At 36.1% G+C, this 26,057-nt stretch overlaps 1 protein-coding gene across 1 annotated transcript in view; it reads left to right on the forward strand.

Moving 5' to 3' along the window:
- The window catches only part of MAN2A1 (mannosidase, alpha, class 2A, member 1), a 167,376-nt gene that overhangs the window by 42,332 nt on the left and 98,987 nt on the right, over nucleotides 1-26,057 (forward strand). Inside the window, exons 5-7 of the mRNA XM_012647374.1 lie at nucleotides 12,050-12,177; nucleotides 22,648-22,821; nucleotides 23,799-23,985. Coding sequence (XP_012502828.1) covers nucleotides 12,050-12,177; nucleotides 22,648-22,821; nucleotides 23,799-23,985 — 489 coding nt within the window. The remainder of the gene's footprint in view (nucleotides 1-12,049; nucleotides 12,178-22,647; nucleotides 22,822-23,798; nucleotides 23,986-26,057) is intronic.

A 26,057-nucleotide genomic window follows, 5' to 3' on the forward strand; every position in this document is an offset into this window, starting at 1 on the left:
GAAGGAAAGTGGGTCTGCTGCCTGCCGCTTGTGGTACGGTGAGGCCATGCTTGGCTACTTCCCAGCGTGATGGTGACAAATGGGGACTGTGATTACTCCCTGTCGCAGGATTCAGCTTTGCTCCCGCCCTTGCCTCCTGAATTAGGGGAAGTTGCCAAAATCTGTCAGAATCTTCTCTATTTATGACTTGGGACTCCACGATGATTATTCATGCAGGGCAGTTATGGGTCAGTTTCCTCTGTAGTATATCTGTCAGAAATGCTGCCAATTTTATGGCATTCCTGCTTCTACCGGGATGCAAGTTTTCTCTCTCTCTCTCTCTCTCTGTGTCTCTTTTCTCTTGGCCATTTGACTTAGGTTGAACCATATAAAATTGCCAATAGTTGATCACATTTGATGTACAAAAATGGCAATTAAAATATTCTGTAATATAGGCCTGATCCTTGATGATATCATTTTGCTTACAGAAAAAATTGTTTTAGAGCCACATTAGTGCAAATGAGGTTTGTTTTATTTCTGGTTAAGATTTGCTGTTTGCTAAAGTTCTTTTCCTTCTAGCTAGCATCATTCACTTTTATTCATTTATTATGTTTATCGGTAAAACTAGGGTAATTTTTTTCCCTATGTACCTGAACAAAGCATTCTTAGTATTAGTTGCCTAAATGTATGTTTTTTGGAGAAAACTTAAGAGATATTTGGGTTTGCTCCCATAATTTAAAATGCCAAGCTTGTACTAAGTGAAATTACTAATAGATTTTTTTGACTACTAGTATAATACTTATGCAATGGCTTGTTTTCCCCTTTTTGAAGATGAGCTATGGATTAAATATCTGTACCTAAATTTGCAAGCTTGCTGTTGCAGAGCAGAACCTGTTAATTCCAGCAGAGTTCCATGTAAGCTTTCATTGTCTCTAAAGAATACCAATTGATTGTGGGAACTTAGCAGAAACGTAACTCAAATGATCTCCGTAACCTATTCTAGCAATGACTTGTTTGATTTCCTCCTCCTCGTCCCCCCGCACAGCAGTATTTAGCTCTATAAGCTTTTAAAAATGAAAATGAAAATCTAGTTAACTAAAGCGAGATCCATGCAAACAACGCTAGCTTTTCCATCTTTTTCACAATTCAAAATAATCTAATCAATTATAGCCATGGTACCTACTTGTAACACGTATCTAGTGGATTGAAAAGAAGCTATCTTCCATTAAATAATCAGCACATTGTCTTCTATACTTGTTTTATTTTGAAAATGACTTGTATGTTAACATTCTTTTTACTTTTTAGGCTTCATATTTGGATATTGTAGACTAAGTGCAGTTAAATACTATATAATCTTTATAATACATCAAAATATGAACCCTTATTCAGAATCTAGCAGATGAAACATTAACCTCAGCATTTCCTCTGATTAGCACTCAGCATGTGATGTATTCATTGTTCCTTTCTGAGCCCTGAAACATTGGGACAGTTTTTTCATTGCATCTGCTATGAAGACCAGTGTTCAGTGGAGAAACCCCCTGAGTTGTTGGAATCCAAGAACAGTTTGTGTGTGCACCAAAGTCTTGACCCACCTTCTCTTTGTGGATCTTTTGGTGTGAAATAAGGCTCCAAATGTGTGCTGGGAGGAAAGTACCATCAGTTAGTATAAATTTCGTGTCTGTGCCATGTGGCTGGGTTTCATTGCTTTGCCAAGAATATAGACCCTTTATTCATCTAATCTTTATACCACCTTCTTAGGTCTTTCTTCCTAGATTTTTTTTTTTTTTCTTTTGAGACAGAGTCTCACTGTGTTGCCCGGGCTAGAGTGCCGTGGCATCATCCTAGCTCACAGCAACCTCAAACTCTTGGGCTCAAGAGATCCTCCTGCCCCAGCCTCCTGCGTAGCTGGGACTACAGGCATGTGCCACCATGCCCGGCTAATTTTTTCTATATATTTTTAGTTGTCCAATTAATTTCTCTCTAATTTTTTAGTAGAGATGGGGTCTTGCTCTTGCTCAGGCTGGTTTCGAACTCCTGAGCTCAAACAATCCGCCCACCTTGGCCTCCCAGAGAGCTAGGATTACAAGCGTGAGCCATCGCGCCTGGCCTCTTCCTAGATTTGTGTAATGAACCTTCTACCCTATTCTCTCAATTATCTCTGATTGCTTATTGAAATCAGAGAAATATTTGATGTTACTTTGTTAAATAATAAGAATCCAAATTTAACTGATAAGCATTTTGGGGTTTCCTAGAAAAACAGACTATTATACAGAGGAGTTTATTATATATCTTATACAGGTTAGATTTTATGTTATTTAACCAAAACCTGGTGTAAAATTTACAGAGCAATGGGAAGTTACAGTGTGCCTTGTGATGTGCAGAGTCATTTGCAGATTTGGATTGAGTTTAGAGCCTAAAGATGTTTAGCATTTCATCAAAGGATCAAAGCAACGTACCGGGGTCTAAAATAACATTAGTTCTAATAGTCGAAGCACAGTATACATTTATTTCGGGAAGCATGTATTCCTTCCCCACCCCCTCCCGTCCCGATTCATCTGCAGTGAGGCTGGTCTAGTATTTCCACTTCTCATTTCGCATTCACTCAGCCCTGGCTTCTGTTTACATCACGGATACCCAGAAAAACCCTGAGGAACTTCTCAGATGCTCCTTCCTTGGATACTCTCCTTCCTTAGGGAGGATTTCTTCACAGCATTGACACTGACCACTCCATTCTCCTTGAAATGCTTTTCCTTTTTTGGCCTCTGTGACCCTGAGCACTTTCCCTGTAGGGGCTGTTCCCTGCATTGCTGAGCATTCCTTTTTCATCACTGCTCTGATGTCTTCTTCTGCTCTATTCCTAAGTGTTCCTGATCTTCCCTGTTGGGTAACACCCTTGGTTCTCCTCTCTCCATTTTGCGTGCTTGTCCATACTGTACTTTTTTTTTTTAATTTCAGAATATTATGGGGTATACATGTTTTGGTTACATAAATTGCTTTTGTACCATCTGAGTCCAAGTGTGTCCATCCCCCAGATAGTGTGCATTGTACTCGTTTGGTGTGAATTTACCCATCCTCTCTTCCTCCCCCGCCGGCCCCTGCCCCAACTGCTTGATTTCTGATGAATGTTATTTCCATGTGTGCACACGAGTATTGATTGATTAGTCCCAATTTAATGGTGGTGTTTGTTTTCCCATTTTTGTGATACTTCTCTTAAAAGAATGGTCTCCAGTTCTATCCAGGTTAATACAAGAAGTATTAGTTCTCCATTTTTTATGGCTGAGTATACTCCATGGTATGCATATACCACATTTTATTAATCCACTCATGTGTTGATGGGCACTTGGGTTGTTCCCACATCTTTGGGATTGTGAATTGTGCTGCTATAAACGTTTGAGTGCAGGTGTCTTTTTCATAGAATATCTTTTTTTCCTTTGGGTGAATACCCAGTGGGATACCCAGTGGGATTGCCAGATCAAATGGTAGTTCTACTTTTAGTTTTAATTCCAGGCGTTTGGACTACCTCCAGATTTAAAGCTCTGACCTGCATTACTTTCCTTTTCCCTAGTTAATGGTAATAGTAAGAGATAACACTTATTAAGTGCTTACTGTGTGCCGGGTACCTTCTAAGCACTCATGTATTTATTCAGCCAATCCTCTAGCATTCTCTTGAGTTAAGGTCCTTTCTTATCTTCCTTCTGTTGTTGAGGGATCTGAGGCAGAGGTCTTAAGGAACAGGACCAAGGTCACCCAGCTAGTAAGTGTAAAGTTAAGACCAGAGCCCGTCAGCCTTGCCCCAGAACAGGTGCTCTCAATGTCTGTAGCGCTCTGCCTGTCCACCTGCCATTCCCGCCACACCCAGGCAGTCCCCAGGCCTTGTCAGTTCTGCCTCTTTCATATCTCTGGATTCTGACCCCTGCTTTTCACCTCCATTGTTCTCATTTTGTACCATTGTGAAAACCTCCAAATGATCTTCCTGTTTCCAGCTGTATCACTTCCAAGTGTCCTCTATTTCACCAGCACGGTTAGGTTTCTAACAGGCCAATCTGGCCATGTTTGCATTAAAATGCTTCGGTGACACTTGCCTCTGTGTCAAAAGGGACAGACAAAGCTCTTTTGCCTGACACATACTGGCCTTTTCTCTCTGATTCTTCCCATCTTATCCACCCTTATCTCTAGTCACTTCCTGCCTCACATCTTACTCTTGGGCATACTTCGCCACGTGGGTATTCTCAGACACATGCTGTTTCATGCTGCTTCGAAATTTTCCCATGTGTTCAGCTGGATTTTTATTTTTTCCTTTTGTGCACTGGATAATTTCAATCCTACTTGTGTTCAAGACTCAGCTGAAATATTACCTCATCTCTGAAGCCTTCCCTTATTTACTCCACCATTCATTCCACAAATGTTTATTGTGCTATGCTCCGGGGATGTAGGAAGTGAGCAAGACTGACCTGGCCCCAGCCCTCAGGGAAGAGCAAAGAAGACACATATTTAAACACAATTTTACAACTTGCTTCTTCTATGGAAGAAAGCAGGGGGTCTTGGAAGGCTTCCTGAAGTAAGTGATATTCAAGCTCAAATCTGAAGGACAACTAGAACTAATCATTCAAGAAGGAGGTATCAGAAGGTGGGGAAGGAATTCCAGGTTATGAGAAGAGAATTATGATTATGGGCTAGGGATTGGCAAGAGCATGGCATGTTCAAACACCTGAAAGAAGTTTATTAGACTGCATCAGTGGGGGGTGGGGTGGGCAAGGGTGTACCTACAGAGGCTGGGCAATGTGTGGCCATCAGGGAGATAGAAAGCATAACTTCTACGAGAGATGCTGTCTCAAACCTGCAACACCGAGGGTTGGCAAGAATGTGTGGTAACTGGAACTCTGATATATTGCTGGTAGGAATGTAAAGCGTGGGTGACTTTTGAAAAGTCTTCAAAGAGTTTTCCAAAAAACACACATAATGTGACCTGGGGGCTCCACTCCTAGGAATTTACCCGAGAAAAATGAAAACATGTTCACAAAAGAGTTGTACAGACACTTTTGTAACAGACCTTTTCATAGTAACTTCAAACTGGAAACAGTTCAAATGCCCATCAACAAGATGATGGGTTGAAAAATTGTAGTATATTTATACAACAATTTGAATAGAATACTACTCAGCAAGAAAAAATAATGAATTACTGAAATACACAGGAATGTGGGTGAACCTCATACATGTATTAAGCAAAAGAAGCTGCACAGAAGAGTAACTATTGTGATTCCATTTTTTGACGTCTGAGAGTAGACTGTTCTATTGTGATAGAAATCAGAATGTCAGAATTTGTGAATAATGCTGCTATGAACATGGGTATACAAATATCTGTTCAAGTTCCTTCTTTCAATCCTTTTTTTGGATATATCCGGAAGTGGGGTTGCTGGATCCTATGGTAATTCTATGTTTAATTTTTTTGAGGAATCCTCAAAAAATCCTCACTGTTTTCCACACTGGCTGTATCATTTTACATTCCAACCAGCAATGCAGTTTCCAATTTCTTCACATCCTCATCAACATTTATTTGTTGTGGTTTTTTTTTCTGTTTAAATAATAGCCATCCTAGTGGGTGTTGTACCATGCTTTTTAAACAAATATCTTGGAGAATCTTTCAGTAAAGTCTATTTTAGGAATAGGACTTAGTTTATTTAACTACTCTCAATTTTATTTCTGGTTTCTTGCTAATGCATGGAGTGTATCTTTTATCTTTAGTATCTACAAAGTTTTATTTTGTTTTTTATACTTTTTAATATTTTCTGACTTATTTTGAGTGAGCATGGATAAAAGTATGTATACACCTTGCAATTTGATAGTTACTGCCAGCAATTTGTGAGAATACCTATTTCCATACATCCTTGACATCACAGTATGTTATACAACTTTTTGATCTTCCCCATCTGATAGGCGAAAAGTGGCATCTCATTGTTAAATGGTGAACAGAACAGAGGTGATTCCTGTTCTCATGGCGCTTAGTCTATTGGAGGAGAAAGACAGCAAACATACAAATATGCAGTTAGATTTTGTTATCAGTGATATGAAAGAAAAGTTTTGGATTACTGAAAGATAACAGTTTGGGTGGGATGTGGTGGCCAGTAACGACTTCTAGTGGATCCATAAGAGCCGGTGAGGTAAATATTACAAGGGAAAAAATTCCAGGTAGATAGAAAATGTATATGGTGAAGTGAAAAAAGGGAGAATGGCTGGAATGAAATGAGGAAGAAATGATGAGAGATAACTGATTTGCCCTCTGTTCCTCGAATACTAAACCTTTATAGACAGGCATCAACAATATTAAAAAATACACAATGAATTTCCCTGATTATTATATGAGGGATTTTAAAACAAATCTTATTTTTATCCTCATACTAGATATTCCCCATGAAAGGAATATGAATCAAAGAATCTGATGAGCAGATGTCTTTACGGTATAAATTGATTCACTGGGAGCCTCTCGCTTTTTGAATTGTCCATTTAACTATTTTTTTTTTATTTAAGAATGAAAGCATGTACGTCATCTTGTATTATTTCATATTTCCCCAGATGTCTGATTACAAATTCAACTCATTTTCTCATGTGAAATTAATTTGTGATTCTTTGAAGCTTGCTAAATGATGCATTGTTTGCTACTAAGTTGTCTGTAACAATTTCCCCATTAGGGAGAAAAGCTCTTTGAGTATATCCTTCTCTGTGTGACCAAATTCCAAATGTCTCATGATTCTACATAGGGGAAAAAGTGACACTTACAGAAAATGATTTGCAGCTTCTTGTGCTTTGCAGTAAATTCTTAAGTGTAAATTCTGCATCTTAGGCAAGATGAGCAGTGACAGATATGCTCAGCTTAATTTTGATCAGTTATTTTCTTAAGGTTTTTATACCAAATTCCCCATCATTGAAATAGAAACATGGAAGTACTTTAATGTCTTTTTACCATTAGTTACAAGTCAACTCATCATTTTGAAAAGTGAAACAGGAGTATTGTTAATTTTGAAAATTAGTGCCTGGTTTCCTAGTTTCTGATTTTGCTAGATAAATATATTCCATTGTTTCTCTCACTTACCCTGTATCTTTTTACTTTTGCCTCTAGATCTGTGGTTTATTAGGAAATATCATGAAGTGTATATGTAAAAAAGTCTGCCAGAAGTCAGAGAGTGTCTTGGTAGAAACTAAGCAGTAGACCCTATCGTGTGGGTACATCTTTTGGATTTTGTATTCCCCTGCCTATCAGAGAAATAGTTCCATTGATACATGTTGCACACTAAGTAGATGGAAATACTTGGAAGTGCCTGTATTCATTGTACGTTAGTTTTCTGTTGATACAGGTATTAACTGTTACTTAATTTTTTAAAATTGTTAGTCTCGAACGTACAGTTATATCTGTCCTAATTTTATTTTTATCTTATCACAATTGCAATTTTAAGTTAGGTACTTTTTCACAGGCAAACATAGCTTTTCTCTTATTGCTTAAAATTTTTTTTAAAGTAAGTATTTTCCGATGTGTTATTTCTGTAAGAATTTCAGTCTTAATTTTTATAGTTATCACTAAATGATGATAATCATTACTATGCTTCTTGATAATTATGTCAACAATTTTCCTCATGTGTTTTTGGGCTGTTTCTTGTTTTTCTCTCATTCATCAGATAATTCTTAAGTGCTTACCACATATGTTCTAGAATGGAGGGCAAATATGTGTGCTTCTGAAGTTTCCAGGTTTTTGTTGTGGTTGAATGGAAAGTGTTTTTGCCTAACGCAGGAAATCTTTTATATAAACTGAACTTTCCTGCCTGAAAGAATATTCTGGTTTATGATTTATTTTTTTCATTCTTATGGATAGTTTAAAGGATGATACTCTGGGAAAAACAGACATTTTAATAAAATAGAAGTATTCACTAACCTAATTATTCTGTTAGGTGTTGCTTCATATATAAAAATCTTGTCTGTTTTCTTCCATTGGGTGTTTCATTTTGTCTGACTACAGAAACCATGCTAAGCACAACCAAAACCTTTCTGGCCTGCTATTATGACATCATTTATGCCTATGTTTTGACATACTCATGTAATTTTTCTTAAAAACCTAAATAAGCATGCTATTTTAAAATATGGGTCTCTTGGCTTTCATAACATAAGATCTTGGCCATTTTTTATGAGCTTATTTTAAATCACTCTGATTGAAACTTAAAAAAAAAGCTGCAATCTACTCTTTCCCCACTAATTTGATGGCTATTTTATTTTATTTAGTTTTAATTGACACCAATATTACTGCATGTTTATGGGGTATGTGTGGTACTACGTTACATGCAGAGACTGTGTGATGATCAAGTCAGGGTATTTGGGGGGGTGTCTATTAGTTCAAGTATTTATCATTTCTATGAGTTGGGAACATTTCAAGTCCTCTTTTCTAGCTGCTTTGAATTATACAATACATTGCTGTTAATTATAGTCATCCTCCTCTGCTATTGAACAGTAGAACTTATTCCTTCTAACTGATGATCGTACCCATTATCCAACCTCTCTTTATCCCCCCAGCCCCACCCGCCCACACACCCTTTTCAGCTGCTAGTATCTGTCATTCTGTTCTCTACCTCCATGCGATCATCTATTTTAGCTCCCACATGTGAGTGTCTTTCTGTGCCTGGCTTATTTCACTTAACATAATGACCTCCAGTTCCATCCATGTTGCTGCAAATGACATTATTTCATTCCTTTCTTATGGCTGAATATTCCATTGCGTGTATATACCACATTTTCTTCATTCATCCCTTGATGGACACTTAGGTTGATTCTGTATCTTTGCTATTGTGAATAGCGCTGCAATAAACACGGGGGTGCAGGCATCCCTTTGATATATTGACTTCTTTCCTTTGGATAAATACCCACTAGTGGGATTGCTGGCTCATATTGTAGTTTTATTTTTAGTTTTTTGAGAAATCTTCAATGGCTGTTCGAATAATGTGAATATTTTTAAAATCTATTTCTCAACTTCCTATTCTGACCCACTGATGTGTCTATTTCTAAGTCACAGCTGCGGTAGCTTTTTAATGGCTTTTACCAACTGGAAGGGTGGGTTGCTTCTGATAACTTTTCTAGAATGTTTCAGGCTATATTCATAGATTTATTCTTTTTGTCTTTAGCATTTCTTATCACCTGCGTTTCCTCTCATCCTTCTGCTTGATCTTTGGTGCTCTTCTAGTGTTTTCTTTAGACTTCCCATCCTTCCCTATTTCCTCTTTCAGTCCCCCAAAACTTTATTATTGGCTCCTTTTCTTAAACTTACTCTTCTTTTTCAGTTAGCTCCTTTTGGATATTCCACTGTCATCAAATAGCCCTGTCCGTATTTATATTCATTACTGCAAAGTGACTTCCCTTTTCAGTTGAACTCCACTGTCTGTGTATTGATACTACCACTCCCTTAAACATCTGGGATTAAAACCCTAAGTCATATTTGCATCTATTATTTCTTCTGTCTCCAATCATTTTCTAATTACCACTGATAGTTTGCCATGAAATGTCTCTTCTGTCTCCCTCCTCCTCCGTATTTTCTACCACTACCATATTCTAGATCGTATCACCTCATACCTAGATCATTGAAACTTCATTCTGACCCTTCCCTTTCTAATTTATTTTGCATATTTCTTGCGAGCTTCATCTAATATAAAAATCTTATATAAATACCCACATTAGTCTGTTGGCCTCATTCATTCATTCCTCATTCATCTAACAGATATTCGAGCACCCATTGTATACCAAGCAAGCTTCTAAGTGCCAGACATGCAAATGTGAACAAAACAGCACATCCTGGTCCTGCTCTCTTGGAGCTTACATTCTAATGGTGGGTAGGAGTGAGGAGGGCGTGAGAGGAGACAGGGAAATGAACAAGTTAAGTTTGGTTCTTGATAAAGTCTGTGATGGGTAGAGTGTGGGGTACAACGGAATGTTGGTTTAGCTTGGGTGCTCGTGAAGACTTCTCTGAGCTGAGACGTGAGGGCAGTTGGAACCAGCCTGGTTGGGAAAGATAGGAGAGAAGAAAATGGATAAGAGAGTGCTGGAAAACATTTTAATAAGTGGGAGGCTTTCCATGCCTCTGCCAAATTAATAGGTTAGTCTTTAACCATTGCATCCAGATAAGAAATCAGTATATGAAAAAGTAGCATCTGAGGCCTGGTAGGAAAGGGATCAATTATTCACAAATGGAGCAGGGAAAATAGTTGCTGTATGTAATGTGTGTGACTCTTTGCTTGGTTGACTGTTCCTTGAAGACTGTTCATGCCTATAGCGCAGGAATTATGTAGTAAGATATAACTGATGCAGATGAAAAAAGAAAAATTCCACCATTGGAGTATTTTTTTTCCATTTATTTTTCAGGTTTCTTAATCTGTTGTTCCTATTCTCTATTCAAGATCAGCAAAGAAGAAATTACTTTCAAGGAATTTATATCTGAAATTTTCCAAAGGATCTGTTTATTGGGATATTAAGATAATGAGGTCAAATTTCCATATTTGATGGTCAGAGATTAAGTCCCAAACCATCCTGATATTTTAGGTTATTAAATATAAGGGGTAAGGGGCAGATCTGGTCCATGGCTTCTAGAGTTTGGGCAAAACAGGCGATCACTGGAAAGATAAGAAACAGAAACTAACTAAGGGAAGACGCATTGTCAGTAAGGGTTGTGCATAGTCTCCTTGAATTTATTTGTGTTCTTAAAAGAAATGTAATTTTTAAAAACGTCAAGATTCTTTATTATAGGTTCTTGATTTGGGCCTTTGAAAATCTGAGGTTTAACTGGACATTTGAGTTTCTTGAGATATTCTAATGAGTTGTCATATTCTCCATGTGAAATTACATTAGTTGGTGATCCCTATGGCAGCATAAATTTAGTTCATTTCTTTCATATTTTGCAAGGGATTTTTAATTTATTTTATTTTTTAGACATTGAGTTCATTATCTGCTCTGTCACTGCTTATACAATCATGCGTATGTTTGAATAAATCTGATGTTGTGTTAATGTTATGGCTTCTGTTATATGCTTTGTAGGGAAATCTTTATTTCGTTTGTGCCTCTGGTCTGCTTCATCTAAATTTGGCTTGCTAGTTGGCTTTTAGCTGTAGACATCCTGTGATGTGTGTTCTTTTTAAAGCTGCTTTGCTTCTTTCTGAAATTTTACCCCATTATCCAAACCATCTTGTTGTACACTGACAAGTCTGTGGCACGTAAGATATTTGCTTAAATTCTTGATTTTTATATTCATACTTCCTGGGGCACTTCTTGATATTTTTAATAGTTTGTGATTTTTTTTTCTTCTCAGGGGAAGGTGTCTTAAAACAATTCAATTTTATTAAGGCTGGGGATCTTATTACCTTGCATGGTATTATAGCAAAGGAGTACCTAACAGACAAATAATGATACTATTAGAGCTTTTCATTCAATAATGTAAAATAAACTAGATAGCCTACATTTTAACTGAGTTTGGGGCAAAGTGCTTTATCATGTTTTCTGTATTCCCAGAGTCATGTGATATTTACTAGCTTTACCTTTATTGTTATTTTTTTGGAGTAGTTTGCATGACTAACTTATCAGTGTCACGAGGACTAAAGTAAATATTGATTTTTCAATGAAGGTATATTGAAACAAATACTGTGCTTAAGATGACAGCCCTCCAATAAATACTTATTAAGCATGTACTCTGAGTAGAGCACTTTGCTAGGTGCTCTGCAAGATTCAGAAATAAGTCAGATCTGTATCCTGACATTAGGAATCTTTGGAGGTGTGTGGGAGATTATACCCTTATGAAAAGGAACCTCCAAATTGATCTGCATGGCTTTGCTCAGGGAAGGAGAGGAGTTACTCAAGGTACTTTACTAAAGGTGCTTCATCATGGGCCTCAAAGTTGAGATTCATTCACTGGTTTAAAAAAATTGTTTTAAAACAACTAGTATAAATACTGGTTATATGTAAAGACTGTTTTTAAGTGTTTATGCTTGTTTAGTTTTTTTATCTGAACTTTTCTTCTATTTGTTAATGTAAACTCTTATTATTTTCTCTCCAGTTTAATAGAAAATGGTCAGTTTGAAATTGTGACAGGTGGCTGGGTTATGCCAGATGAAGCTACTGCCCATTATTTTGCCTTAATTGATCAACTAATTGAAGGACATCAGTGGCTGGAAAATAATCTAGGTATGTATTGGTATCTTTCCCCTTCATTTGAGCTATTCTGGGCAATTAATTTTGGGGAATGTGAAGTGAAGCTCTATTTTATTTTTTCAAATAACTAATTTTCTCAATACTGATTATTATTGAATAATTCATCCTTTGTTAATTTATGATGTTTCTTAGATCATAAACTCAGTTACATAGATACACTGCAGTCACTTAGGGTCATCTCCTTTGTTTCATATTTATTTTCTCTATATTTTTATTAATTTTAGAATTTATTTGGGATTTTAAGTTTTTATTATTTACAACTCTTGATCATAAGAGGCAAAAACCTAATTTATTAGCTTTAAGTTAAAAAAAAAAAAGGAAAGAAATATAGTTATATCATGAGAATTCCATACAGCTGTAGCTTCAGGTATGGCTGGATCCAGGGCACTCAAATTATGTTGTCTGAGCACTGTCTCTTTGGGCTCTGCTTGCTTTTGCTTCAGTCTTCTTCCTGGCTTTCTTCACATGGTGAGTAAGATGGCCCTAGGCATCCAAGACACTCATTTTCCCAATCTAGCAACCAGGAGAAGGAGTTTTCCTTAATACTTCATCTGATTGGCCCAGCGAGGGTCAAGGGCTTATCTCTGGGCCAGTTACTATGTCCAGAGGTGTAGAAGCTGAAATCACTGAGGCCTAGTCATTCTGGAAGACATAGTCCTGTGGGAGAGGGAATTGTGGAGGGCAGGGTCAGCTGCACTTAAACTATGTGAATGGACACATGGAATGGGTTCAATACAGTAGAAGAATTCTGTTACCACAAGAAGTAGGAAAAAGTATGCTGGACTGATAAAATCAGATGCCCACTACAACTTCTAAAAACCTGGGACTAACTGAAATCTTTGTGATGTCTACTATTTGCATTTTGCAACATGGTGTGTAACTCTTCTCAAATATTAATATTTCATATCTCGGTATAATTTTGTCGTTTTCTTTATGGTAAGTATACATGTTTTTTACTGAAGTTATTTTTGGATATTTTATTATTTAAGAGATTTTTTCTATTAAGAATAAAATCCTCTGCTCCCATGAATTTTTTCTTTTTATTTTGAAATAATTTCAAATTCAAAGAAAAGTTGTAAGAATACTGCAAAGAACTCTCATAAACTCTTCATCCTGATTCCCCAATTATTAATGTTTTGGCACATTTGCTTTATTTTTTTCTCTTTCCATATCATTGTGGTGGTGGTACAGATTATTATTATTGGAACCATTTGAGTGCAAGTTGCAGATATCATGCCTGTGTAGAAAAGAGTTAACATAGCAGGTCTGAGACTGTTACCCTTATAAAGTTCTTGCTTGCAAGGTTGGCACTTGGTTGGCATCTTGGGACTTGGATTTCCTAAATGATAGGAGTAGCTCACTGTTTTTAAAACTTTTGTGCAAACAGTATAGTTGATGCTAAATACTTGCTTTCCTTCTGGTAGCCTGGAATCTTAGTATGTACTAGGCAGAGGGTTCCTACATAACCAGCCCACAGCAGAAACCTTGGGCGCTGAGTCTGTAATGAGTTTTCTCTGGTCAACAACGTTTCACATGTATTGTCGCAATTTGGTGCTAGAGGAATTAAATGCATCCTGTGTGACTCCATGAGGGGAGGACTCTTAGAAGCTTGCTCCTAGTTTCCTCTGGACTCACTCTATGTGCCTTTTCCCTTTGCTGATTTTGCTTTTTATCCTTTCACTGTGATAAATCATAGCTGTGAGTATAAAAATATGCTGAGGCTTGTAAGTTTTCTTATCAAATCGCCAAACCTGGACATGGTCGTAGGGACCTTCTATACAGTGCCTCTCTTCTTGAACACTTACTATGTTCTAAGCCAAGAATATTTACTTTCTCAACCTGAGTTGTGGATTTTTTTTGTTTAGCTTTTATTGAAGCGTAATTTACACGCAGTGCAATATATAAATCTTAAATGCAGAGTTAAATGAGTTTTGGCAAATGTATATACCCATTTTCACCACATTTTTTTTTCACCCTGGAAAGGTCTCTCATCCTCTCATCTCTCTCTGCTGCAGCCCCTGCTCTTTGATTTCTATCATTGTGGATGAGTTTTGCTTATTTAAGAACTCCTTAATGTATAGACTCACATAAGATACATTCTTTTGGATTTCCTTTCTTTTGCTGAGTGTAATTGTTTTTACAGCTTTATTGAGATATATTCACATACCATAAAGCTCACCCATTTAAAGTATACAGTCTAGTAGTTTTTAGTATATTCACAGAGTTGTGCAATCATCACCATATTCTCCTTTTAGAACTTTTTTAACATCTCTAAAAGAAACCTTATACCCACTACTAGTAACATCTCTTTCTGGCTTCTTCCTTCCATGCCCCAGGCCCAGGCTACCATTCATCTACTTTTTGTACATATGGACTTGATTATTCTGGACATTTCACATAAGTGGATGCATATAATATGTGACTTTTTGTGACTAGTTTTTCTCGGCATAATTTTTTTTAAGGCTCATCCGTGTTGTAGTGTTGTAGCATGTACTAATAATGCTTTATTCCTTTTCATGGCTGAATAATATTGTATGGATATGCCACATTTGTTTATCCAATCTTCAGTTGATAGGCACTTTGGTGGTTTTTCCTTTTTGACTACCATGAATAATGTTGCTATAGACATTTGTGTAAGAGTTTTTGTGTGGACAAATGTTTTCATCTCTCATTCTACCTGCAAGTGGAATTTTGCTGGGTTATATGGTAAGTCTGTTTTGGCATTTTGAGGAACTGTCGAATTGTTTTCCAAAATGGCTGTACCATTTTACCTTTCCATCAGCAATGTATGAGATTTTTACTTTATATCTTCACCAATGTTTGTTTTTGTCTGTCTTTTTTATTGTAGTCTTCCTATTGTGTGAGAAATGGTATCTTTTGATTTTCATGTTCCTAAGGACTAATGATGTTAAGAATCTTTTCATGTGTATATTGGTTACTTATATATCTTCTTTGGAGATACGTCTCTTCTAATCCTTTTCTTTGTCTTTTTATTGTTGATTTGTAAGAGTTCTTTATATATTCTGGATAAAAGTCCCTTGTCAGGTAATGATTTGAAATTTTTTTTCCCCATTCTGTGGGTTGTTCTTCCCTTTCTTGAAGGTGTCTTTTGATGCATGAAAATTTTAATTTTAATGAAATCCAGTTTATCTGTTTTTTCTTTTGTTGCTTGTGTTTTTGATGCCATAGTAAGAAACCATTGCCTAACCCAAGATCGTGAAGATTTATTCTTTCATGGTTTATTTTTGTACCCTCAAGTTTATTTCATTGATTTATTTCATTGATTTCATTTATGGTAAATGTCTATTTACCATACTGTCTTGATTACTGTAGCTTTGTAGTATGTTTTGAAATTGGGAAGTGTGAGTTCTCCATCTTTGTTCTTTTTTTAAGCTTGTTTTGACTGTTCAGGTTCTCTTGATTTTTTTTGTTCCCCATATGAATTTTAAATCAGTTTTTCAATTTCTACAAAAATACCAGCTGAGATTTGGGTAGTGACTATGTTGAATCTGTAAGTCCATCTGGGGAAATATTTCCATCTTAACAATGTCAGATCTTTGGATATGTTAACATGGGATATCTTTACATTCATGTAGATCTTCTTTAATTTCTTTCCACAGTGTTTTATAGCTTTTAGTGTAAAAGTCTTGCACTTAAATTTGTTCCTAAGCATTTTATTTGTTTTGCTGCCACTGTAAATGGGATTGTATTCTTAATTTCATTTTAAAATTATTTAGTATATAGAAATACATTTGATTTTTATATAGCGATTTTACATCTTATCCCAGCATAAAGTTTTTGAGATTTGTCTTTGTTGTGTATGTTAGTAATCCATTCCTTTTTATTACTGGGTGGTATTCCATTGTTCAGTTTCCTGTTGGTGAACATTTGGGTTGCTTCTAGTTTTTAGCTGTTATGAATCATGCCACAATAAACATTTGTGCACAGGTCCTTTTGTGGACATATGTTTTCATTTTCTTGGGTAAATACCAGGAGTAGAATGACTGGGCTGTAGGCTAAATGTGTGTTGAGTTTATGTAAACTTTGAAAGACTTTTCCAAAGTGGTTGTGTTATTTTATACTCACCAGCAATGAATTAGAATTCTGGTTGTTCCATATACCAGCATTTGGTGTTGTCAGTCTTTTTTCTTATAACCATTCTAGTGAGTATATAGTGATATTTCACTGTTTTTATTTGCAGTTCTGTGATGATTAATGGTATTGAGTACTTTTTCTTTTGCTTATTGGCCAGCAATATATCCTATTTTGAAGTTTCTAAATCTTTGCCCATTCTTTTCAATTGGGTTGTTGTCTTTTATTTTTGAGTTGTGATTCTTTGTATGTTCTGAATATGAGCTCTTTGTTACACATGTTTTATGAATGTTTTCTCTGTGGTTGTTCATTTGTTTTTAGTGGTATTTTTCTCATTTCTTTTAATCATTCTATACTAGTATATAAGAAAAATTTTGATGTGCATGTGCGTATGTGTGGTATAAGTGTATAAATCTCCTAAGTAGCAGGTTTACTGTTTCATTTTATTATTATTATATTTTTCTGTAATTTCTTACTGGTTATGGTATGTACTATCATCTTCAACAATAAAAATTATCATATCTTTTTAATTTTTAATATTCTTTAGACCATGTATCTGTTTGATATTTTATTGCATAGATCAAATCTGCTGTAGTAAGGATCTTCTTGTTCCAGATTTTTAGTGGGAATTGTTTAGCTGTTCTATGCTAAGTATTATCTAGGATTTTGTGGTAGGTGTTTTTTATAGTATTTAGAAAATTCTTTTTCTTTTTAGTATTTTTCAAAATAGCAATAAGTATTGAATATTACTGTATTTCTTTCAGAATCTATTAATATTACATTTTTTTATTTGCCCTGTGGATGTGACAACAGTTTGCTCAATTAAAGAGTCATTGACTTCTGGGATAAATCCCTTGTGGTTTTGCTACTATTGAGTTCAGTTCATTCAGTGTTTTTATTTAGGACTTTTATATCCATTTTCATAAGTAAGATTGGCTTTCTTTTTTAATGTACTATATTTACATGTATTTTTATTGGTTTATGTTACTTAATAAAATGAATTGGGTAGCATTACATCCTCCTTTGTATTCCATGACAGTTTATGGACATTTGAAAGAATTTACTCTAAAATTCTAGGCTTATAGGGTCTTTTATTGGAGGTAAATTTTTTTGATAATGCTAAAAATTTCTCCACAGTCATTGATATAATTTAATTGACATATAAAATGAAAGTTATATCATTTTATCAGAAACCCAGCCTTCTTATCAACATTTTAATGATTTGGAATATAAAATAAAAATTATATATGATTCTTTGTTTTAAACGGTATCTTATTACACAAATGATGTACACTTAATATAGGAAAATAGGAAAAAATAATACACGTTGGTAGAAAGTAAGGAAAAATCCTGTACCTACTATTTAGAGATTACTGTATTGTGGTATATAACATTATAACAATCTGGATTTTTCCATATGTATATTTAAACACAGAATAATTTTATTCCACAAAAATGGGATTGTATTTAGAAAAAATTTTTTCATTAGGTATATTAGAAGCATAGTAAAGTATTTAAAACTATCTTCTTCTCTGCAACTTTTATATCTATCTTTTCTCCAGTTTTCTCTGTGGCCTTTTTATTTGACTGTTAGTCTGCTTTATTTATTTTTTAAAGATCAACTCTCTTTTTTTAAGCCAACGTAAGTATTTTGTGTTTCTTCATACTGCCTTATCTTTATTTCTTCCCCCTTCTCTCCTTCCGTCTGTGTTTTTCTCCTCAAGCAAGGCATTGGTAAGGATTACTTGTGCTCACATATAAACACTGTGGCTCATTTATTCTCTTTCTACAAATCGAAGGTGAGTGGGAGGGAGCCTTTCATGAGAGAGTGCGCCCATCCATCTCGCTCATGCTGTGGACTCAGCCCAGGCAAACTGATGAAATGGAGTTAGTTGGCTCTCACTTTTGCAGAGGGCTGTGGCAGTGTGGCAGGGTCAGCCCGAGCATGTGTGTTACTGTTACCTCCAGCTGCCCTGGAGAAGAGCAGTGCTGGCTTTTGATGCGGCTCGGGGGTGTACTCATGGCTCTTAGCAGCAGCCATAAGAAGTACCTTGCTGCTTCACTCTCTCTTGCATCCCAAACAGTGAACACACATTATAAAACTGTTCGGTTAGAATCCTACAGACATCAAAAAGTGAAATTTCAACAAATTAAGTTTAAAGATCTAATTGGCTTTTATTAGTGATTGATGAATAGGGCAGCATCATATCTAAGGAATAGAAAGGCTGAGCAGGGCAGAGGAGGTGGGCTTTGTAGGCAGAAAGGGGCTGAAAAAGAAGAAACAGGGAACAGAAACCAGATTAGTTGTTTTAAAGTTAGTTTCCTTAAAGGGTTAAAACAGAGGAGATTTCCTTATCATGCTGGCTCAAGTAGACTGGACCCCTTTGACTGGTTGCTGTGAGTGTCCTGTGTTTTGGAAAACTGGAACATATTTAAAGTTCAGTTTGATTATGTGGTATCCAGCATGGGAGACTGCATTCTGGTTTGGTCTGGTCTGTTGGGGCCAAGTGCAGGAGCTCAGTCCAATACAGTGGCCTCCCATAAATTTTATTTAACACAGGCTTCTACTAATGAGTGACTACATGTCCCATAAAGCTGAGAAAAGCCAGGTTCAGGGGGATTTTTCCCTAGCTCAGTTACTTTCTATTTTTTTAAAGATAATGAACACATCTAAGTATATGAAGTTTCTTCTTATTGTAGCTTTGGCTGCATCTTGTAAATTAGAGTAGTGATCTTGGTTTTGTTTTTTAAATTTAGAACAACTATTATTTTAGAGACTTCATTTTTACATTAGGTTATGGGATGCTTTTTTAATTGTTTAATCTTTGGCTGTTAATTTCTGTTTTTGTAGACTTCACTATAAAAATTTAACCATTATAACTTTTTTGAGTTTTTAAGGTTGTCTTTTGACTATATCCATGTTACTAATATGTTTCCTGATTCCTCTAAAATGATAATAAATGTGCTTAGAATAATCAATTTTATTAATTATTTTCCTATTACCCATGTTCTAATTTTTAAGTCTACCAGACTTGCCAAGAATTGACTGGTATATTTATTCTTTTTAATGATTGTTTTTCTTATATTTTTAAGTTTTTACTATATATTTTGATAATCTTATTCTTACATGAAGGCACAAAATCTTTTTGGTGATTTTTCCTACTTTTATCGACAAATGTTTTATTGGCAAATTTTGGATTTTTCTCATGTCGTACTTTCCCCTAAATTAACCCCCTTATTTCCCTTTTAAAAAATATTATTTGCTTCATGCTAAGGAAAACCCTAGGAAGATACTGAGTTGCTTTCTAAGTCACTCCCTAGCTCTCACCTCCTTTCATAGCAAAGCTTTAAAAAATATAGTTTATATCCTCCCTTTTCTACATTATTACCTCTCAGGGATTCTTTATTCATTGCAGCTTGCTAGGTTGGTACCCCTGTGTGTGGATCAAGAGATTTTGATGCGGAAAAGATTGCCAGTGTTGCCATAATTGTTAAATTGAACGGACACTAAACTCTCTGACATCTCTGTAGCATTTGATGTTGATTTTTATCTCGTTTGTGAGCTTATTCGGCCCTTGTTATTTGGGACACCGCTGCTTTTTTATTTGTAACTTAATTTTGATATAATTTCAAATTTATAAAAAGTTGCATGATAATACTTGGGAAGGACTCCCATATATCCTGTACATAGGTTCATATGCATGTTTTTCTGAACCATTTGAGAGTAAGCTGGAGGTAACTTGTCCCCTTATCTCTAGATAATTCATTGCATATTTCCTAAGAAGCAAGAAATCCTTTATATATAATCAGAACACAGTTATCAAATCAGGAAGATTAATAGTGATACAATACAACAATATAGTTCACAGGATATATTCAAATTTTTTCAGTCGTCTTAATAATGTCTTTTGTAAAAGCTGCTTTGTTTCTTTCCCAGTCCAGGATCCAATCCAGGGTCATATATTGCATTTAGTTGTCATGTCTCTTCCATCTCCTTTAATTTGGAACAGTTCCTCAGCCTTTCTTTGGCTTTCTTGACCCTTACATTTTTAAAGAGTGCCATCCAGTTTTGTAGAAAGGCTCTCAATTTGAGTTTGTTCCCTCATGATTAGATTCAGGTTATGTACGTATCCCTCCTATCTGCCTGTCTTACTGCAGTGTCACTGCCGTGGTTTCCCTAGTCCTCAGTGCATCACATCGTGAGGCATCTGGTGTCCCTCTGCCCCAATATTGTTAATGCCAGGCTTGATAAATTGGTTAAGGTGTGTCTGCTAAGTTTCTTGACTGTCCTGTTAATTTTTTTCTTTTCTAATTAGTAATTTGTGGGAGATATACTGAGACTAGGTGAATATCCTATTCCTCAGCAAACTTTCATGTTTTAGTTTTAGCATTCATTAATGAATTTCTAATTCCACCATTCTTTCTATGATCGTTAGTTGGCATTCTACTAAAAGGAAGAGCTTTCCTGTTTGTCTCCTGTTTATTCATTTATATCAGTGTAGGCTCATGGGGGATTGTTACATGCACTGGGTTGTAGTCTAGTACCGTCATTGTTTATTTTGACATCCCATGTGTCCCAGATTTGCCCGGTGGAAGCTCCTTTCACTTGTCTCCTGATGTATTTTACTATGTATGTCCCCATGATTCTTTTACCATTTCTTTACTTTATGAACCAAGAATGTAATCCAAGCTTATCGTGTACTTTCCTGGTCTCAGCTCTGGAATAAGCCATTTTTTTACGTTATTTTTAAAAAAGAATGGTATCTAGAGGCCAAGCTCTGGGAACTAAGGTGTGCTCATTGATACTGAGGTGTTATTGCATCTAGGTCCTCCTAGTGCACTGAATTGGGAAATGAGTGTGTGTGTGTGTGTGTGTGTGTGTGTGTGTGTGTCTGTGTGTTTATACACATGCAGATATCTGTATCTATATTTTTATGCCTATTTGTTGAAAATTGTTAAGTTAGTACTGATATTTTCTATCTCAACTCAGTATTATAGGATATATTCCAGTCTCACATTCCCATGTTTGTAGTTACTTGTCTTACAGTGAAAATCCTGGCTTCTTTGTCCTCATTTGTTTATTTTTAGAATACATTAAAGCAAGTTTCAGAATGGTTAAATCTCATACCACCACAAAAACTAAAATTACTAAATAGAGTCCAATATTTCTTTGCAAGTTTTGGAGGTAAATTACATGTGTGAAATGCTCAGTTATATGGTCGGTTCTTTGAGTTTTGACACATATTCTTTTTGTGTTTCGACTCCACGCTCTTGGTCCTACGTGAGTCTTGACTTTTCCTTCTCAGTCTCTTGCTCCCTTCCCATCTCTATGTTATTCTTCGGTATTGCTCTGCAGAGTTCTCTCTGCTGACTTCTGTGTTACTTTGTGTTGCACCTGTTTGAATGAAGTCTCTGCAACTAGAGGCAAGATCTCAAGATCAGGATTCACTCGTTTTTGTAACCCTAGGATCTTTCATAGTCTTAGGTATGTGGAAAGGTATCAAACAGGTGTTTGAATGAAAAAAAAATGCACACAGCAATATTACTAATGTTGATATATAGGTTGTAAGTAGAAGCCTCATTTGAGAATACTGAATAACTAAAAGATCAGATTTGTGTACTGCTAGATGAATAATCTTATTTTATTAATTCTAAACTGTATATTATTTTTATTTTATTTTTTTTTTACATTTTATCCTTTGTGAATTTGAGATATATCTGTAGTTGATGGCTGTTATCATTGGTTTGAGGCAGCTGTTAAAAATTGCGCTGATTCCTTTCTAGGTAGAGAGAAAGTGCCAGCATCAAAATATTTTAAGATTTGAGGAAACATGGTACAGTTATTTTGGCCAGTTCTGTCACTATATAATAAGATGATTTTGCGCTGTTTGTCAGGTATGAAATATAGACTAAAAAATCCATAATGTTGAGCTTGGGAAATATAAGTTGAAATGAGTTAGATTACTTTTGTCACATAGCAGTGAGCTCCTGGTGTAACTCCACAGACAACAGGACTGTGAGATCCCTGAGGGCAGGGTCTTGGTTCTGTTTGTTTCCCTGTCTCCAGTGAATGGCCATGGCTTTGTAATAGCTATAAGATGGCAGAGTGCTTATTTCAACCCCAGCTGATTAATTTCAGTGAGCATTCTCCTGCCTTGACGGACAAGTCAGTGGCAGAATGCTTCTTGCATGGAGTCCTGCTGGGAGTATTTGGCAAAGGACAATGCTGGGCAGATCCTTTGTCTTATTACCCTAGGAAACCCTAGAACTCTGGTGGGTCTCATGTGTTGTGACTTCTTTTTATTTCATTTATCAATTTTAAAAAATAACACTTATCTTATTTATCAACAGGAGTGAAACCTCGGTCCGGCTGGGCTATTGATCCTTTTGGACATTCACCAACAATGGCTTATCTTCTGAAACGTGCTGGATTTTCTCGCATGCTTATCCAGAGAATTCATTATGCAATTAAAAAACACTTTGCATTGCAGAAATCATTGGAGTTTTTTTGGAGACAGAATTGGGGTATGTAGGGTTTGATGAAAGTTGAAGATCCCACTTGACCTCCATGTTATTTCACAAGGGTTATGAACTCATGCCATTGTGGATTTTATTCAGTGTCAGTCTTGAAAAATCAGGTTGCATGAAGGTACTCTTAAAATTATTTTTCCAGTGTATTTGTGTCAAGATTCTTTTAAGCAATAATGCTAATATTTACCTAGAGAATATAGTAAAAAAATTTTAATGACTAAAGGAAGTTAATAAGGATAAGGAGTTAGCATTTTGCAAATAATGCTTTCACTTCTATTTTAGAAAGCATGTTTTATCACAAAGTTGAACATATATTAGGACCGATATCCAGTCATTTAATCTTATGTTCAGCCAGCATTCCTTCTTCTGTTTCTCTTGTCTCTACATCTTATAGGAATTGCCTTTTAAAACCTAATCCTGTCTTCCTAAAACAGCCCTCACTCGTATCACCACTGTGTTGTGTGGGTACCTAGGTGTTCCAAGGAAATACTTCTGGGTACCTCTTTGTTAGGGGAGAGGATAGAAGATTTAGGTCTTCTTCCTTTGTTCTTCCAGTTCCCTCTTCTACTCCCTTCCTCTCTCCTCACGCAGCCTCTGTAGCTAATGTAAAGGTCTCTGTGTGTCTTGTTACCTGGCAGCCAAGGATAGACATGGCCATGATTTTGGATAAGCTGGTTGTATCTTTTACTTCTGCTTAGTTCCTATCCTTCCAGGTCAGCAGATGCTGGTTCCTGGTGGGACTTTTCTGTCTCTACCATATCTAGATAAAAGAGTAGATAGAAACTGAGATGTCTATCTTCCTTCAGACTGGTTGCATTAAATACTGCTGGGATATATGTACTGGAAGTTAAAGAGGCTGTTGATTTAGGGTAGAGCTTATGTTATATATGTATAAAATAACAGCATTTTGAATAGTTTTTGGGAGAACGAATTTTATAAATGCAGCTTTGTGTGTTGGCTCTTTATTTCAGATCTAGGATCTGTCACAGATATTTTATGCCACATGATGCCCTTCTACAGCTATGACATCCCTCACACTTGTGGACCTGATCCTAAAATATGCTGCCAGTTTGATTTTAAACGACTTCCTGGAGGTAGATTGGGTTGCCCTTGGGGATTCCCTGCAGAAACAATATATGCTGGAAATATCCAAAGCAGGTATGAAAATATGTGTTTCATAAGACAACATCTTGAATAAAGTAGCTACTCAGCTACTGGTTGCTGAAGGGTTAAACAAATGGGCTTCAGTAGGCAACACTATCCTTGTTTGAAGTATTTATTCAAACCAGATCTAAAGCAACTAAAAACACCAGAGCCTTCACTATACCTCTTATGTGTTAGTTTAATGAAAACTGAACAATAGTAGATCAATATACAATGGATAACTTATAATGCATTATTATTACCATCTCCCTTGCCCTCATTATAAAAGCCTTCTACTGTGTTTGATTGATTTCATATACTTAGGTTGATAATAAAATTTCTGGTCCCTATTGAACAAATTGGTGAGAAAAGCAACCTAACTGCAAAAACACATTTATTGAAATGGAACACATAAAGAGTGTAATTATCTGTTCCCTTAATAACAATTTCAATAATGGTGAGTGCTGCCCAGCTCTGATAAACACACGTCTTTGCATCGTTATGATGTTTTTGACTTACAGAAAACTTTAATTAGGAATATGTATACTTAAATACATTTAAATAAAAATCAAAGGAAGAAATCATTGCCTTAGAAGAAAACTGTGCTAATGATGGAAGCATCTTATTAAACCAAGTTACCTATAGTTTCTAATATTGGTGCTTTTGGAGTTTAATTTCTTCACTTAAAATTAGTGGTATATAATTCATGAAAATAAAACCTTGTGTTGTAATATAAAAACGCTAAACTATGCTAGCAAAATAATGTAGCCTTTTAAATAAATTAAGATTTTTGCACTATCAAATCATTTTATTAAAAAAGTTACTTTTTTCTTTTTAAAAAGTTACTTTTAAAAAATTTATGTGAGGAAGAAGGTGAGAGTGGACCTTTATTTTTTCTTTAAATTTTTATTTTTAAATTTTTACTTTAGAGACAGGGTCTCGCTCTGTCACCCAGGTTGGAGTACAGTGGTGCGATCATAGCTCACTGTAACCACAAACTCATGGGCTCAAGGGATCATCCTTGGAGTAGCTAGGACTACAGGTGTGTGCCACCACACCTGGATAATTTCTGTAGAGACAAGGTCTCCCTATTTCGCCTAGGCTGGTCTTGAACTCCTGGCCTCAAGCCATCCTCCCACCTCGACGTCCCAAAGTGCTGGGATTACAGGTATGAGCCACCATGCTTGGCTGAGACTGGATTTTTTCACCTTGAATGAGTCCTTGTAATTATAAAGGAAATATTCCAGTGTGAGGCTCTCACTGTGACAGAGTGAAGGTGTGTTAGCTTGGCAGCCTTTCTGTCAAAACTTGACTTTCATAGTTGTTTTGAAAAACTATCCAAGGTTTCATTTTCTTGGTTCCTACAACAGTGAGAACCAATGAGGAACAGCTTGCTTTCTAGCTAGGGTTAGGCTAGGTGGGCATAAGAGAATAAGCCAGTATATTATGTAGCAGAAGGTGCAGTGAAAAGGAGGGGGCGAGGGTGGGAGGACCCTTGCCTGTCTACTCGGGGAGGAAAATCTATTTGTATTTACAGGTATTTACACTACTCTTCTCAGCCCAGGTGGTCAGGGATGGGGAACATCTTTAAGGTTAGCCAGATGTTTCAGTTGTGGAATCTCAGTACATCCATAGGTATTGTGAGCCCCTCTTTCTCTGTCTTCAGTGCTGCTGAGACTACCTGTTTGAGGCACATTATTGGGGGAAAAAAGGCATTTTTTTGTAGTCCTTTTGCTATCTCATCTAGCCCTTCAGTGATTGCCCCTCAGGATCATACCTTGTGCTCAGTGAGTTCTAGTGATTTTGAAAGTGATTTCCAGCACCTGGGTGCACATACACACAGGTGAATGAATATGTGTAATACTTACATAGATTTTTAAAAAAAACTTCTTACAAGTCTTGAAATCTTAACTCTACTGGCTACTTCACATCTAAATATCACTGTCTTTTTGACCTGGTGATGAATGGAGATAAAACGTAGGCATTCCAGCTCAGTGGCACCTTTCAGCTTTCTAATACCCTAAAGAAAATGAGATTTAACTATAATATACAGGTGGCATCTTTTGATACGCCCAATTCAGCAAGTT

This window comes from Propithecus coquereli, unplaced genomic scaffold (assembly GCF_000956105.1).
Source record: "Propithecus coquereli isolate 6110/MARCELLA unplaced genomic scaffold, Pcoq_1.0 Scaffold265, whole genome shotgun sequence".
In the NCBI taxonomy this organism is placed as follows: Eukaryota; Metazoa; Chordata; class Mammalia; order Primates; family Indriidae; genus Propithecus; species Propithecus coquereli.